At 42.9% G+C, this 17,740-nt stretch overlaps 1 protein-coding gene across 3 annotated transcripts in view; it reads left to right on the top strand.

Moving 5' to 3' along the window:
* The window catches only part of TEAD4 (TEA domain transcription factor 4), a 59,592-nt gene that overhangs the window by 41,433 nt on the left and 419 nt on the right, over positions 1–17,740 (top strand). For all 3 annotated transcript variants that reach the window (XM_075051555.1, XM_075051554.1, XM_075051553.1), the window contains 5 exons: positions 1,395–1,450; positions 2,191–2,321; positions 3,304–3,477; positions 13,438–13,578; positions 15,051–15,203. In XM_075051555.1, coding sequence (XP_074907656.1) covers positions 1,395–1,450; positions 2,191–2,321; positions 3,304–3,477; positions 13,438–13,578; positions 15,051–15,203 — 655 coding nt within the window. The remainder of the gene's footprint in view (positions 1–1,394; positions 1,451–2,190; positions 2,322–3,303; positions 3,478–13,437; positions 13,579–15,050; positions 15,204–17,740) is intronic.

The following is a 17,740-nucleotide window of genomic DNA, read 5'->3' as shown; positions in this document are numbered from 1 at the left end:
GCTTGATAATCGCTAGTGATCACACCCCGCTTGCTGCTGGCACTCCAGAAACAAACACACACAAGCAGAACTGAGAGCTCCTCATGCAGGAAAACAATTAGAAGTCGAATTTAGTGAGGAGATAGGACAGACTGCACCGACAGATAACCGTACTGACCTTCTTACACATGACTGGCACCCTTTATCGCCATATTCTCCCTAAACATCCCCTAAACTGCTCTTGTGCAGTCCTAAAATGCTCTTCCCTTGCATTCCATAAGATGTCCCATACCGTCTAGGCAGTAACCCCCTGAATTTGTAAGGTGACTGGTTTGTAAGCCTCCCCAGCTGGCTCACTGGGTTGGTGTCACACCTGGACGATGGGGCTGATGGCTCTTGTGGGACAGCCCTGGGAGGGGCTGGGGCAGGGGCTCTGTTTCTCTGATGGTTTACTGGGGCTCCCCTGCCCCAGGGGGGACATGAGCCTTTGATGGGCTGATCACCAGTTCACCAGGGATGGCCCTGGGTGTAGTTGTGTCAGAGTATTATTCAGGTTGTTCCACCTGCCCTTGTTCCTCTGTGCTCCTTTTGTTTGTATGGAGACACACTTTTTATCACGTAACCTAACAGGAGCAATTTAAGCCAATTTAAGGACTAGCAGCTGCAAGGGTGTATGTTCTCCACCCAAGCCATGTTTTCCTGCTCTCTTGTGGTGCTATGGCTAGTGTTTGTGGAGCAGATCAGGGAACAGATGCTATTAAAATATCTTGTGGGGGAAAATGGCTATAAAAGAATGGAAGCCATCCTAGGAGAAATAAAAAGTAGATTTTATGCCTTTAGTTTGACAGTGAATGAGGAAGCATCAATATGAGAGCTTCTTTTAGAAGCTTGAAGTATCGGCCACCCCTGATGTCAGATTATGTCTCCAGATCCTGATTTTTCTTACAGTGATGTTAAAATGGAGCTGAGCTGTCTTGAAACCTAGGCTCAGTTGTGGGTGTTGAACATCTCTGAATCTGGGCCTAAAAGTCTGAGAGGTATCCAGATCAGACATATATCCACTTGCATAAATTTATATCTATCTGTGGTTGAAAGGAAAGGATAAATGGATGGGCACCAGTGTATTAACAGGCTGATAAGGATCTCTGAATAACAAGTCTGCAGAGAGAGCCTCCTGACCCACCTGCAGGGAAATCTTATTCAGTCCAGTATGGGCCCCTTACTGTTTTTTGAATTTTTCTCCATGACACACTCTTGCCCGCACAGAAAGATAATTTCCCAAAGACACTTAGGCCACTTTCTCCCTCAGGAGATATAACTTGATCTAATTTGCACAAACAGTTGGTCAAGAATCCTTTTTTGGTTTGTTTTGGTTTGTTTTTTTGTTAACCATCTCTCTTTGTGTACTTTTGTAGCGTGAAACCTTTTTCTCAACAACCTTATGCTGTACAGCCTCCGCTGCCATTACCAGGTAGGTAAGGAAATGTAGTTCCTTGCTTTGAAATTATATTCCAACTTCAAAAATAGCCAACACTTTAAGAAGATTAAAGAATATATATATAAAAAAAATTTACCTATTGAAACATTTCAGTGAACCCCAAATTAATTTTTGTATGATTTCCCCTTATCACTTGTTCCCATCCTTTTAATGAGAGAGCTGAAGCTTTTTAATTTTGTTTTATTTTAAAAAAACATTTTTTCCTGTTTTAGGTCAGTTGTTTGGGAGTTTCTTTTCCTCCTGGCTCAGCAGAAAATAAAAGTTTATGTATCTCTACTGTTCTTCCACCATGCTGCATGTACACTATTTTCCATCATAACATGACTACCTTTCCAATTTCTCATTAAGTGGAACAACAAATGTATTTTCCTTCTCAGTGTCCCCACTTTGAGAGGTTAATGGTGATGCTTCATTGTGATACTAAAGCAGTTTATTTCACTGCTCATTTACGGCTCAATCTAGGTCCTCCTAAAGTTGCCAAACGTGTTTTCTCTGGTGTCAAAAACAGGTAGATTGTCTTTTACATCATTACCAACCCTGACAGTGCCATTTAGAGCACAGGTAGAGTGAGGACCTTGTGAATGATATTTTTGCATGATGACTGAAGTCATAAGAAAATGTAGTTAGTCAGCTTTGACAGCAGGTGCTCTACTGGAAAACTATTACCAACTTTTCTCTTTCTAAATTTTGTTATATAAATCCTGTGTGCTTAGGGTTTGAGTCTCCTACTGGCCTCTCGCCTTCCCCATCAGCACCAGCTTGGCAAGGACGAAGGGTTGCTAGCTCCAAACTTTGGATGTTAGAATTCTCTGCATTCTTGGAACAACAACAAGACCAAGATACAGTAAGATACACACCTGACTTCCACCCCTCATTAATTTTTGGTCTTCAGGTAGCTCCCGTTCATCATGGATATGTTATACTACTACATGTGTGTGGAAATACTTGCTTCATTGCTCTGAGAATAGAAAGCCATCTTGGGGAAACATAAGATATCCTTCTCTTAGAGGATGGAATTGCCTATAGCGATATAGCCAGCTCTGTGCCATGTGCTTCTGGCCTCCCTTTCCAGGGTCATGGATGTTCACATACCAGAGCTCAAGGCACTGAGGTGATAAGACAGTGGTACAGCCCCTGCCGGGCTATTCTATCTGTCCCGTTCAGCCTTGGAGGATAGACCCAGAATCAGATGATGGTAAGATCACATGAAGCCACGTATTTCTCTGGTGTGCTGGGAACTTAAATTTGGGGGCAAGTGGGATGAATTTTTATCAATGCATTTCCATGGTTTCATAGGTGCTATAAAGCAGGAGTAGTAATATTTGCCTGTCTCACTAAACCTTGTGATACTGCATCTTGAGACGTACGTTGGTGATGGGCCAGTTACATTTCCTCTGTCTGAGATGATAGGAAAGTTCAGAAAAGATGATAGTATTTGGCTGATATCTTGCTATGGGATTTCAGGCAGCTCTTCATAGGACAAGAGAGTTGATGTTTGACTGAGTGACCTGTGACAGGTAACACTCTATCTCAGGTTATTTCAGACTATATAGCAGCAGCATGAGGCAATGTTTTAGGAGTAAATATAGGAAAAAAACCATAATAATGTTTCAGAAGAAGCAAGAAGCATGGTTGTATTGATAGGAAAGAACAGCATGAGCTGATATTAGCAGAGGTATTTCTGCTAATACTTCTGCCCTTTTTAGAAAGTGCTATCAAATCTTCAGTGACTTCCTGTAGTCTTCTGTATAAGAACCATGAATGTTCAGTATGTTCTGAACAGTACTGGACGATTTCCTAATTCCATGTTTTTCCTCTTCTTGCAGTATAACAAACACCTGTTTGTGCACATTGGGCAGTCAAGCCCCAGCTACAATGACCCCTACCTCGAGGCAGTGGATATCCGGCAGATCTATGACAAGTTCCCTGAGAAAAAAGGGGGCCTGAAGGAGCTCTTTGAAAGGGGGCCAGCTAATGCCTTCTTCCTTGTCAAATTCTGGGTAAGGGAAGGACCCTTTGCAGGGTACCTATTTGCTATGAAGTTCTTACTTTAAAAGCAGTGGCCTCGTGAGCTGTTAAGACTGCTGCCTCCCAACAAATTTTCCCTGTGCAGGCAACTTAATACAGCCACGACTGTCACTGGAGATCTTTTCTTGACTGCACAAAGCACTCATTCTGGCCTGGAGCAAGATGTATCTTTCACAATGTCATCTGTAGAGTTGTTCTTGACTAGCGTCTGGAGATTTTATTTGCTACTGGTGACTCGGGCCCTTTTTTATTTATGTATAAGAGAAGAATTCAGAGGAAATTATTCTCTGTGTGCTCTTAGGTGTGTTCACTTTTCTCAGTGTTGAGTAACTTCTCAGTCAGAGGCAACATTTTTCCATCTCTTCTCCCATCTCATTAGCTGCATTTTGTGTTATCCAAGTACTAATAATTTACAGATGCATATTTACTGGAGGCACAAGGACAGACAAAAGATAAGAGAGACACATAATGAAATTGGATTATGCTGATAATATATTACTGAAATGACTTCTGGTAAGTTGGCAAAATCAGCCTGGCAAAAGCCTCCTCACTCAATTTGGATTTTTGTGAGTTAGCTGAAATTTGCAAAAACTGTGCCATTGTGCTTCAGGGTACAAACAAAATAGTTTTGGTGATCGATATTATCAGAGGTATTACAAGATTAAAAATAATAGCAGCTTGGGGCAGTTGCACACTAGATGGCTGAGGGAATGTGTAATGGGATTTGGAGCCTTTCACCTTGAGTTTACCACTTATAATTCAACCCCAGGTCAGGAGTGAGATGATGAGAAATGAGCTTTCATATCTCTTACTCTTCATACAAACTGGTACTAGAAAGCCTCTTAACTGATGCTTTCAGGAGGAGTTCACCTAGGTGCCTTGAGGTGCAACTTCCCAGCTGTCCCAAGGCTAGCCTTTCCAGAAGTGAGTTGGAGAATGTTGGCTGGGAGTCTGCTGTTCAAGTGTCTGGTGCTTAGAGCGTTAGTTGCTGGTAATTCTTGGGGACACATAATTTTACTACCCGCAGACTGTGTGCTACTGAGCTAGGCTTCTCATGGGATTCGCCTCTGTCAGAGTACAACAGAGCCTGTTTGGGAAAGCTGAAACAAAAAGTAAAAGACCAGCCCTGTTCCAGGTGGAAGAGAAATACTTGGGAGCGACAGCAGCACCTTGCTGAGAAGGGTATCCTTTGACAAAAGCTGGGTATTGATTGCCCCAGGAACTGTCTGGAAAAGGAAACAGAAGTCTGATGTGACAAAAGAATGGAAAAAGAGGAAGAGGGGATAGCTTCTAAGAAATGGTCCTTGGAAAAGTAGGAGCTGCGAGATCTGCTTCCTGCTGTGGGGTGGGGATCTCAGGAAAGAATTCACATCCTGGTGAAGAGCACGGGCTCCTGTGTGCTGTCACTCTGAAGTGCTTTGGGAGTTTCAGGACCCAAAAGGAAGAGCTTAGAGGGAGATGTTATGCAGAGAGAATAAAACACTGAATTCCTTGAATTAAGGAGAGAGAAATCATCATGAAATTGTGATCTAGTGCAACTGTGATTTTATTTATCGAAACTGTTAGTGTGCGTTTGTGCTTGTAGGGTTGGGTTTGGGGATTGTATGTGTTTGGTTTTTAATATCAGAAGGGTAAGTGTGACCTATGTATCATGTCAGACCAACCTAAGTTAGGCTTTTGAAGGATTTACGGGGTGGGATGTCATTAAGTTGGACTCTCTCTGGGTCCACGTGAGGTGTCTGGTGTCCAGAGGGTATCAACTCACTGAAATTCGGCTTGCATAAAGAGATGTGACATGGGATTTGAAACACCTTTACACCAACATATACATGCTGTCCTGGGGCTCTGCATCTGTACACTTATAATGACAGTGATATTTCTGGGCTTGGTTTAATATTTTGACTTTCTGATTTATTTTTTTTTGGTAGCCTTGCATTGTTGAATCCCATCTGGAGTTAACATCAGGTTTTATTGGTGGAAACATTACAGGCTGTCACTTACAAATAAGCAAAGTTTACAAGTCAAGTCATTGATTGAATGGAGGCTTCTAAGGCTTTTAAGTAAATCATTTGGTCTTGTATTTGTTTCTCAGTGTAGACAGCAGCAGGGATGAAAACACCATTCCTCATGTCATATTCTGGATAAGAAAGGATTGGGGCAGTTTTATGATTTGCGGTGTGTTTCACAGGAGTACTTACGTTAATCTGTTGTAAGATTTCAGCTAGGATCTCTAAGGCAATATTAACTAAAGCAGTTCAAAAAAACCTTTTGCTCCAGAAAATTTGGACTTTTTTGAGGAAAACTCCAAACCTTATTGTTGCAAAACTTTGTATTCAATGTGCCTGAAATATTGTGGTAATGCAGTCTTATACTTAAACGCAGCATGTGAGCCATGCCTGTAATGCACCGTGCTAACAGGTGTTGTGGGAATTCCTGAGTTTGGTGTATTGCAATAGATGTAGTGCAGTGTAGTGCAACGCTCCCCACCCCCCCCAAACACTTTTCACAGATAAGGCAATGTGATTTAAAAAACAGTTTAACAGAAGAAAACTAGATTTCAGCTGAGATTTTTATGCCCTTCTGCATTTTTATACCTCTGTAACAGTATATGCTAGGGTGCTTTTTCATTTTGCTGCCTGATGGCTCTGGACAGCTATACAAATATACTGTTGATGTCCAAAGATGTGTTGGATAAAGCAATTCAACTACACTGTTGAATTTGTAGCATCATTTTAGGATAAAAGTATTATCCAAAAGCAAATTACCAATAACCTTAAACTTGGTGAGTAGAGTTAAATACTTGAAGGGGTGTTTTGAGACATGAAGATATGATTGAATTTTCAAAGGTTCTGAATTGAAGTGGTGGTTGCAGGTGACAAAGACTTAAAAAATCAAGGCATTGAATAAGTCGGTTTTGTATATATGTAGTTTTAAGCTTGAAGAACCTGAGGCAGGAACCTGCCATTACTGTACTAAGCATTGACTATACCAGATGATCTGTTGTGCACCAGAAGCCTGACTTTAAACACCAGGGTTGGGGTTTCTTGACATCACTGATAGCACTTAGGACCTAGTGTGACTGAGAAAGAGATGTTCATGTTTGTTCAATGGTGCTTTAAATTACTTACACCATAGCTAAGAGTTAAAAGTTGGTGGTTTTGAAACATAGGCAGTGTTTGCAATTCTTCCTTGATTTTGGCATTGGGAGTTTGGTACAATGAACTAATTCTTGGACTTGGATTGGCAGGTTGTGTATGACATCTGTGTGACATTTCTCAGTGCTCCAAGTGCATTCTACCACACGACAATGAATGTGAGACATTAGCCTCCCAACACATGGGCAGTGGCAGCTCTGCTCTTTTCCAGTGTAATATTATCTCTACCACCTGTTACTTGGTTCTCCCCATGAACTCCTCTATATGCATCGTTATTAATAGTTTGGGGAAGAGGCGTTTTCAGGGCTTTGCACATTAGTAGGATGGTGCACTTGCATCTTAAAGCTTTCAGAAGTTGTGAGACTCTGGGTGGAAGACAGAAGGAAAATGACAAACTGCGAATTCAGGACAGGCAGTACTTTGTCCAGAGCAGCCATCTGCAGAGGGGTGGATCAGGAGAATTGTTTGGGACACCTTTCCTGCCAATGATGAATATATGTATTAATTTCTTCTCCTTGGTGATAGGCAAGCTGAACCAGTCAAATCACTGAGTGTTTTCTTTCCAGTAAGTGAATTATAGTTTTGTGGAAGGGGCCAAAGGGGTGGGCTGGAGACCGCTGTCCTGCACTTGGCTTCTCTCCTGTCCCAAGCAAATCCAGTCAAAACAGCAGTCACACAAATTCTCCTCAGCACCCTGCCCTGCCCACTGTATGCTTTCAATCCTGACCTGGGAAAAACTGCTTGGAGAGCAAGGAGATGGTAATTTGGTCTCCATGTCCATTCTGTCCTTGGCACCTCTTCTGAGGCAGCAAACAAGACAGCAGCTAGCAACAGAAATTTTTATGATCTTTGCACATTTTTTCCTAGAATGGATCTGACAGCCCATTAATTTCACCTGCAGTCACCAGCACCACCTCCTACCAGTTGCTGCCTTATGTAAGGAGACTCTGTCAATGGCACTTCTTTCACCAAAGTTATTCCCCGCAGTGTTCAACAGTATAGAGTCTGTTGACAGCAAAAAGCAGATTGAAAGACTGAATTGCTGAGGAATCTGTCTGCTAGGTGTCAAAATAACACAATCCTGGGGGGCTAGCTAAGTTGCAGCTCCCTGTACTGCTGGCAAGGCCTTCTGCTATCTTTGGTTAGCTCAGAAACTCTCCCCTTCTCCCTTTCTTGGAGGCTGAAGCTGCAGTAGCACAAGTTTTGGACTGTTCTTGAAGAATTGTTCAGCATATGCCTTTCCATGGACCACGTGGGACCTGAGTGCAAGGTATCTGCAAGCTGTGGTTTCTCATGGCATTTAAGGCCATGTGGCTAGTAGGAGCCTGGGGAGCAAGGCAACTCAGCCTGCTGACTATGGACTTTCCTAAATCCTGACTATGTCTCCTTTGCCTGCCTAGGCTAGGGTAAGGAATGTATTCAAGAGTTATCTCACTTGTTGTTGGACATAATAGTGCATTTGCCAGTGAGGAGCTGAGGCACCTAGGCTATAGTCTCCAGGTCAGAATCGCATTCAGTTATGTATTCAACAAGTCCATGCATTCCTGGACTATAAAGTGAAGATTAGCCTTCCTACTTGATGAAGTGCTGGGAAGATGAATTTCCTTTAAGTCATAGTCACTATTATTCCCTTGTATCTTTGAGAGTTGGGAAGTAGTGGACAGAGTAAAGCAGACCTTTCTCTGCTCACCTTGGCTGCTCACCCTGGGATTGGGTGTGCTTTGGCACAAGGTTTTCTTTAGAGAAGGAAACTCAGAAAGTGAAGAGAAAGAAAGAGTCCTTTCCCTAAAGCCGCAGTGTGGTCTAGGTGTTTTGAGGAGCTCATAGGAATCTAGGCATGGAGGCCGTAGCATTTTTAGATGTTAAGTTAAAAGCAGTAGCTCTTTTGGTCATTAGAGACCCCGTGATGTGCAGTATGATTTTGTCCTGGTGCAATCCTGGGAAGCATAACTGCAACCATTAGTTATTTACCTCAGTGTCCAGTTGATGTTTAGAAGTTAATTTGGCTATGGCAGCTAACCGCGTTCTTCCTCAATTTTCCACCTTGTCTCCCTTCAGGAGGTAATCATCTCCGTAGCGGGGAAAGCGAACAGGTTGGAGTTCCACTCCTGAGCGGTTCTTTGGTCTTGTATTCATGTACACCATTGCCATTTTCAGTTGACATGAACAAACCAGATTGCAACTAATTCAAGAGCAGATATGTGTGTGCTAAATAATCTCTGGTATGGGGGCAGTAACTTCCACGAGAGGATGGGAACCAGCAGCTTTAAGTAAGTAAATAAGCTGTAACTGTAAGGCCAGCAGTATCTGTCTGAGGTGCTGCAGCTCCATTCTCCTGCAAATGTGAACTGGAGCCCTCAGCTAGCTGCTAGTGTCATTCCCTGGAGCTGCTGAAATTCCATGTATGTATGTTTATGGGCTGAGATTTTCAGAGGTGACAGGAGGTGGGTGCACAGCTCTTGTTGACTGACCACCCTAAGACATGTCTGACAGTCCTAGCCCATAATATGGGACATACTTTAGAATAAAAAGTGCAGTGTAAATGACAGGGAGTTCCAACATGACCCCGTTGCTTCACTGCAGCAGGGCTTCCAGGAACCTGATTGTACATAATGTTAGTGAATGGCAATGACTGCTTAATTCAAACAGTGTTACCATAATTTTGCCTACTGCCAAATAGTTTAATGTTGATTAATTAGATGTTAACTAGCTGTGAAATTCTAGTCTGCAATTTTGACGGGAGAATTGCCAAATTGTGGAGCCACCCTAGAGTGGCTTCTTAGGGCTAGTGAAGCTTTTCTCATGAAGTGGAACTAGCACCTTTCTCCTTTGCCTCATATTGACTGCACTTATTTCTTAATTTGCCATTAAGAGTCCAGGGGACCGTAACCTTAACTTTACTAGTGAGACCCTGAAAATGTTTGCCTGGTTCTGCAGTGAGAACCTCCGCTATGTTTATGTAGCAGTGATCCAACCAAGCTTCAGTAGCCTTGACCCTTTGTTCTTTTGACTCAGTGGGACAATTTCTTTGGAAAAACGGAACTGGGTCCATACATTGTGTTTATCACCCCCAAGGGAAATAGCTGAACAATATTGTGAAGGACTCCTAGTCTAGTTCCTCTTTGGAGAGGGGAAGGAATTAATGTTTATTCAGACAGCTGGAGTATGGGTCAAATAAACAATACAGTTAGTTGCATTGACATGTAAATGATTATTACAGTAACTCAATAAAAACCTAAACCCAAACAGAGTAGCATTGCTACTCTCTAATACATGTACATTTGTGGGGCAAACAAAGTAGCTGCATAGCTATAGCGGGGAAAATTTGATAGCAAGGACTTCAGCATGACCGTAATAATTCACTTGGCAACGTGAATTATGATTAAGTCTGTAATGCCTGTGCCTTGTTCCTATTAATACCTGTTCTGTCAGGTTAAAGTAGCTTGGATTTGCCCACATATGCTACTCTGGTATAGACAAACCGTCAGAGCATAACACTGCATTACAGTCATTTAGATGGTCATGACAATGTAAAAGCTTCTAATCTTCCTCCAGCTGTTGTTTCCAAGTCTTGTGCAAAAGTTATCACTACCTCAGTGGTGCAAATGTGAATGATGTAAAATAATTTTTAAAGAAGTTTTAAATCCAAATTGTTTTACTCATATATTTTAACATGTGTGCCCAAGTTTGTTTTCAGCTCAGTGAGGAGGCAGAAAACTATAGGGGCAAAAAGAGATAAGTTGTTAAGAGAAGTCAGGAACCTAATCAGCTGGATAAATTGTTTTGTGAAGCTATCTTCTGAGGAGAAGCAAACATGAGAATAAAATAATTGCCGGCTTTGTATGACTATCTCCTCATAAATCAGAGGATGCTCTTGAATATATAGTATGCAGGAGATGAGAAATTTAGGAAAACATAAAGGTATGAGTGCACAGCTGGTGTAAACTGGTATGAATGTAGTATGCATGTAGGCCCAAGCATATTCACAAGGGTTGAAGATCTGTGACTAATTCAGAGGGAGGGATTCTACTTAAGAGGGGGAGTCATAGAGAAGGCAAGCCATTCTGACAAATGGACTTTCTTTCATCCATAATCTGTGGTGAAAATGTTACAACTGTTAAGGATTTTTGTAGAAACTGTGTGAAATAACACAGTCATTTTGAGGAGTGGTCATGTATTTAAATATCATGCTGTTATGCTGTCCCTTAAGGGCAGAGTGAAAGCTGTATGTCCATCCCTAATGCTGCCAGTGTTGATGTGAACATTGGAGCATTCTGTCATCTTGCCTGGGCTGAATCTTTGTCCCACTATAATTATCTGAATGCTACAACTGCTAGTCTAGGAGATAGCCCAGGAGATGCATTGCCCACTGTACTTCATGAAAAACCTACCCTAAATCTGTCTTTCCCTTGCTTCTGAGTTTGTAGTATAACAAAAAATCATGGTAATTGGATGTTATTGGTTCATTTGCTTGGATCTTCTGTGGCATCATTTAATGCAGATGGTAGTTTTTCTCCAGGTGGAAGTATGTGTGCACAATGGCACAGTGGCAGCAATGCCCGAGTGTTGTGCGAAGTGGAAAATGGAACTGAATTTTCTGAAATAAACGGGAGGATGGTTTATTTTATGTCCTTTACCACCTCCTCCTTCACACACCTCAAGTGGCAAGTTAACAGCCATGGGAACTGGATTGAATGGAAACACTGCACATTATTACACAGCCGCTTTTCCTGCTAGTGCTTTTGGCATCACTATTGGCAAAATGATGAATTCTTCTGTGACAACAACTCTGTGCAATGGGAGGTGCTGGTGAGTGTTGTGGTACAGAGATGGCTCAGTCTAACTCTCCAGGGGAAAAACTTTTCAACTTGAAAGGAATGACAACAAAGCGTGGCTTCTAGCAGGTTCCTAGTTACTGTCGTAGTTACTCAAACCCAGAATTCACTAGAAGCAGCAATCCTGCCTTCTGGTTTCCCTATTGCTGCCCATCCTCCCAACACATGTTTTTTGTCTGAACACACACAAGTGCTTCTGAATCAGGTCAGGGAGCCAATCCCACTGAGAACTAGCTGAGCAATTCCTCAGCGAGTCTTGTAATACAGCTACAGAAACATTTGTGTCAGTACAGGAGGAATGGGGAGGCACAAACTGCTCTGGGACAGTGAGACTGCTCTCTCTTGGTGTCAGGACCAGCCTGGTGTTATCAAACTACAACTTGGAGGTGCAGTTTCCCAAGAGGCTCAAGCCAACCTGAGCATGTGTTGCCATCAAAGTAGGCAGTCTTTGTGCCCTCAGCTTTTGTGTGTGTTCTTACCTCTTCCAGCCCCTGCAGCTTTGTGGAGATCCAAGTGAGCTTTCTTGTTTGATTGAAAACTAACTCACCAAAACCACAATAAAATTTGTCTTGGATGGGATCAACTCTCTCATCTGGCTAACCACGGAGTCGTGCAATGGCTAATGGTGGCACAAAGGCAGCAGCAAGCTTGTGTGGTTACGGATGGGGAGAAGGCTGGACTGGCACTTTCTAGATTGACTTAAACCTCTTGTGAAATTGCTACTTAAGAGAAGTAAGCTAACAGTATTATCCCATGGCAGAGACAGGTATTTTGTATGGCAAAGAAAAGGGGGATTCATTATTGAGTGGTCCAGTTCCAAGGCTAGCATTGCTTGTCCCAAGCGCTGCTCTAGATCTCGAATAAAAAACTTTCCCTGACATTGGCTAAGAAAACCATGCTGGAATGGCATCTAATGCAGTCCTACTCACGCCGTATCCACTATAGCAGGAATACACTTTGTTCAGTTTCCTGTTCCCTCAGTTCAGCAGGAAGAATGCAATAGTCTGAAGTAGCCTATGGGAACTGGTCATTGCTTTTCTGCTGATGTAAGCTAGCACCTGGGCTTGTGGAGTACAGAGCAGCTCTACCTTTTTAGTTTTGAAAGGCAGGAAGCTGAGCTGGCCATTCCCACACCCCTGTTGTGTTTTCCGAGCTTAAGGCAGCCGCCTCTTCTTTTTCTGCGCGGGGTTTGAATGACCCCTGGTGGGAACTTCAGACAACCAGGAGTTTTAGGAGTTGAGTCCCAACATGAGGCTTCAGTTGGCCAACCTTAGGCACCCACATTTGAAAACTGTGGCTGCTAATGGAGATGGGTTTGTATTCACGTGGAACTGGGCTGGATCCATCAGCAACCTATATTCCTTACATTGCAATCCTGTCTACTTACATTCTTCATAGCGAAGTACCCGAGCCTAATGAGTGTGTGTACTCACACACGCCTTCTCTCTGCTCTGTCTCTTTTCCCTTACCTATGAATTCAGTGTGGAAAAGCTTTATTACAGTTGCTGTACCTTTATTTTTCCGCCTTAGTGAGGCAGCCCAGTCTAGCCTGTCTGTTGCATTGCTCTGTCTCTACAGTGCCCTCCTGTCTGCTCTCCACATGCTTTGTGAGTACCTCCATGCTGTACTGGCACTGTGCAGTTATGGTAAATATCGGCTAAGGCAAGGGGCTGTGTCATATGTTTTTAATGTTAAGAGGATATTCCACCAGATTTCCCCAATGTATATGCAAATCCCCACCACCATTTTCTGAAGCGGGAACTGGATTTTAGTGCATAATCTTCAGATTTCACTGCTTGCTTGATGCGCATTCATCTGCTTAAGGAGCTCTGGATACTCCAGTGCCTTACAATCTTGGCTATGCAAGGTAATGGTGAAAAAACACCACAACCATCTATTGATAACCATCTATTTTTTCTTCCCTTTATTTTTTTTTTGGCAGGCTGACTTGAACACCAATATTGAAGATGAATCCAGGTCTTTCTATGGCGTTTCCAGCCAATATGAGAGCCCAGAAAACATGGTCATTACCTGTTCCACCAAAGTGTGTTCCTTTGGAAAGCAGGTGGTGGAGAAAGTGGAGGTAGGGAGCAGACACCTGGGTGCAAGGTTCTCTCTGGCTGCTGTTTTGTCTCTTCAAGTATTTGCATCCTGCGTATATCTCAAAGCAAAATATATCCCATGCTTGTTGTCAGGGAGATGGATGCCATAGATTATTATTTCTGAGATATGCAGTATAAGATTGCTCCAGCCTGCAACATGGCCTTGTCTCAGGACTTCATTGAAGATCCGGTAGTGTTTGCTATTGTTTCCTTAAATCTCAGTTTCTGAAGACATGTGAATATGTAAGACTCTCAGCTCTGGTGATTCTTGGGGGTTTTTTGGGGAGCAAAGAAAAGCTAGGAAACCTGGACCCTTGTTTTGTAGTCCAGAAAGGAGAAGACAAATAGGCAACACCTCACTCTCATCAGTGTTTTTAAACAGATCATTTATAGACTACAGCTATTAATTAATAGACTGTAATAATTTACAGGCTATAGTCTTATGGTTTTGTGGGGCTTTATTTAGTGCTTGTACACTTATATCTTGAGCAACACTGGAGCTGCATAATTATGCATGTATCTGAGAACGAAGAAATTCTTTCTGATGCCACATTCAGCTGCAAAGAGAGCTGCTCTGACCTGCTTCCTGCTGCTCTCTTTCTCAAGGAGCCTTTAGGTGCAGGAGGAGTGCCTGTGTGCAGAACACCAGTCGTTCTGTCAGCAGTCAGTTCAAGTTACATCCTTCCCCAAGACCCATCTCCAGTCATATGATAGACATGCCTGAAGTCCGGTTGTGTGTTTGCATGATGGGATAGATAGGCCAAAGAAAGGTGTCATGGTGCACATGAAAGGAAACCAAGCTCTTGGGGGTGAAAGGAGGTAACGGGCAATTAAGGGTCTGCTGCGAAATGATAGAATCCAGCCTCAGCTTCTGTTCAAAGGCAGATGAAATATACAGCAGCTAAGATGTGAATGTGAACAAAAAAATCCCTCTGTGTAACGCTGGCCAGACCCTCTCCTAAGGGGGAGCAGAGATACTATGTTCTTTCTCTCAAAGGTACCAGAAGGCGTTAGTCCTTTCCAGCTGTGAAGTATCCTGAGCATACGATTACCATCATTACTAGGAGCTTCCTGGTTTTGCTAAAGCAGTAGTTTTAACTTGTTCAGTTTATTCACACCTAATATTTTTCCAGTAGAGTTGCAGACCGTAGTATAGCTGACAATTGGTCTGCTCCTCTTAGTTACCTTTCACAGCTCCTTGGCAGTTTGCTGCTCGTAAGCTGGAACTCACTGTTCTAAAGTAAAAAGAAATCAAGCTGAAGAAATTAGAGGGCTCAAAGAGACTGACCTTGGTGCAAAGTACTGTAGAAGAATGATTAATCAGCTCATTACTGTTAGAAAAATGACTTGAGAATGCCATTGTAATTTTTCTGTTCTGAATCCCTTTATGTGATTAATGCTACTAATGTGACAACATTAGCCCCATGTGCCCCTTTTGTGTTTTGCATTGCAGACAGAGTATGCACGCTATGAAAATGGACACTATTCCTATCGCATTCACCGTTCCCCTCTCTGCGAATACATGATAAACTTCATTCATAAACTCAAGCACCTTCCTGAGAAGTATATGATGAACAGTGTGCTGGAGAACTTTACTATCTTACAGGTGGGACTTTCAACTGTTTTCGTTGGAGCTTGGAAACATGTGAGCCCCATGCAGGAGTTCACTGTTGTGAGTCAAAGCAGATTTCCTTTTACAGCTCAGCATGTAATTGAACTTGGTATCTCTCGCATGTATTGCACATCAAGACCATTTATGGAGCTCTAGAGATAGTAACTCATGCAGAGAAGCAGCAGAAGAATTTGAGAGACGTGAGTAAGAGAGAGAAAAAAAGAAAGATAAAGGGAGAACTCTTGAGGCAGAGAGATAGAGGAAGGAGAAGGATGCAAAAGTCAGTGAAGGAAATGCTCATTCCACTATTGAACAAATGTTGAGGTCCATTCTGTGCCCTGACCCTTTTTGCAAGGTAAAAAAACCCAAGAGCACTGTTAAGTGGCACTGTTAATTTTGTCATGGGAAGAGTTCTTCACTGGCCAGGTAGGAGGAAAAAAAAAAAAAAAAAGTTGTTTCCTCAGGACCATCCTGAACCTGGAAAGAATATGGAGGCATGTAAAGGAAGGGGCATGTTGGGGGAAGCTCTATGACACCTTCATGAATCACTGCAACCTCTAGGTAGGGCGATACTACAAGCCTACAGCAACTAGATTTGCATTAGTGTCTATGTCGTACCAGGAGCCTTTCCAGGCTCGGATGCAGCCGAAATTTGGGAAGAGGGCAAAGACAGCTTAAAAGGTGGATTTTCCTAATGGACTGAGTTCTGTGCTCGCCTCTACAAGATGCGTCACAGATCTTCGCCCAAAGAACCTGAGGTTGGGTAAGTAGAAGAGATGCTAGCAGCTGTATGAAAGAATGGAAATCAAGTGGTCTTCATTCCGTTCTCTACAGATCTTGTGGGACTTCAGGCAACTCATTTCACTGCTCTGTGGCTCAGGTACCTCAGCTGTAAAACACAAGGTTAATAGTATACCTCACAGGGCTTTAGGAGGCTTTACTCTTTCATGTTTGTACTGAGATCTTTAGGATCTGGAAGAAAAGAGGAGTATAAATGCTAAGAGGTTTTTTAGATGAGCAAAAGCATGAAGGAGGCAGGGACAGAGAGATGGAAGGCCTGTGTGCTGTAATCCATACTGAAGAACACTGTAACTACTTTCTGTATGTTTCATTCCTCAGTCAGGCCCGCGCTTGCTATAAATTTTACGAACAAAGTTGTCATATAGTTATACTTCCTCTGGGGCTATATGTTTTGAGTAATCTCATGTCCTTCCCTTAACTCCTGTCAGAGAGAGGCATGTCGCATGTGGGTACTGGCACAGCCTTTTGTGTATTGCCTTGCAGTCCTGCTCCCTGAGCAGCAGACTGAGCATCTTCCACCCCCTGCTCCCCACTGGGGGGCTGAAAAATGATCATGTTTAATGCAAGGGGTGCTGCTAGTCCTCAGTCCTCTCTACCAAATTCTGAGGCAAGTCTGATTACATTTTTTCTAGACCCTTTCATGAGCTTAGATACCCTTAATCTCACAAGCATGATTTATCTTGCTTTGCACGTTGCTCTGGATCTAGCCCTCCAAGATTTCACAGCCCATTTTCCAGAAAAGGCTCTGGTGCCTTGCCACACCTGGGTGTGTATAACTCACGATAGCCTGCAGAAGAAAGGAGAAGGGTTAGTTCAGCTGCAAACCCAATCAAGAAGTAAGAAAAGAAAACAGAATAGACCAAAATCAGGCTGCTAAAATTAATAAGCAAGTTTGAAAACAGCTATTTTCTTTCCGTTTTCACAAGAACAGTTGGGCTTTGGTACAGTTCAAGCCTCCAGCTGGTATGTTTTTCTTCTGTAATGGAGCTGGTGCTACTGCTGATAAAAATGTATCTCCTCCAGCAGGAGAGAACGGCTTGAAGCTTTAGCTATGGCACAAACTCAGATGACAAGAATGTGCAAAGTTGTGCAGTGACAGAGAGAGGGAAGGAGCTAGGAGCTCTGGGTGCAACATTTAGCTTGTCCCTGCCGTGTAGTGTAGGCAGTGCACGCTTCTGAAACTAGGACAACACTGTTCATCACCATGCTTGGTGACACTGAGTCATATTGCAGAGAAGCTAAGGTTCCTGAAGGCCCATAGAAAAAGAAATGGAAAAAAGGAGCTTCTGTAAGAATGCATGGGTGTAGCAGCCATCCTTCTCCCGACATCTACAGTGTATGGAATGGGAGGCGTAATGGAGTCAAACCTGTAAGTCTCCTGTAAAATGAGTTATACTCTATAATCCTCATGGTCTGTGTCTACCACTGACAAGCAGGAGCAGATGGAGGGAAAGAACTGTTCACGGCTGTGATATATCAACAGATACGTAAGCAGGAGTGGATGTACCACAGGTGGCCTGTCTATACCCAACAAACAGAGCAAAAACAGATTTTCTGTGAAACACCTTCTCTCTGCTGAAATCTGCAACACCAGGGGGTGAGGAATAGAGGACCTAGTGGACCTGCTTCCACTTATGTGATCATTGCTTGGTCACAGCTTTTTTTTCTTCACGGTGGACTCTGCGCACCTCCCTGTCTCTTCACTGCATTGTAGTCCCAATGCTGTGAAA

This window comes from Buteo buteo, chromosome 19 (genome assembly GCF_964188355.1).
Source record: "Buteo buteo chromosome 19, bButBut1.hap1.1, whole genome shotgun sequence".
NCBI classification, from domain to species: domain Eukaryota; kingdom Metazoa; phylum Chordata; class Aves; order Accipitriformes; family Accipitridae; genus Buteo; species Buteo buteo.
The sequence above is the reverse complement of the archived record's forward strand: the minus strand, read 5'-3'. Positions and strand labels throughout refer to the sequence as shown.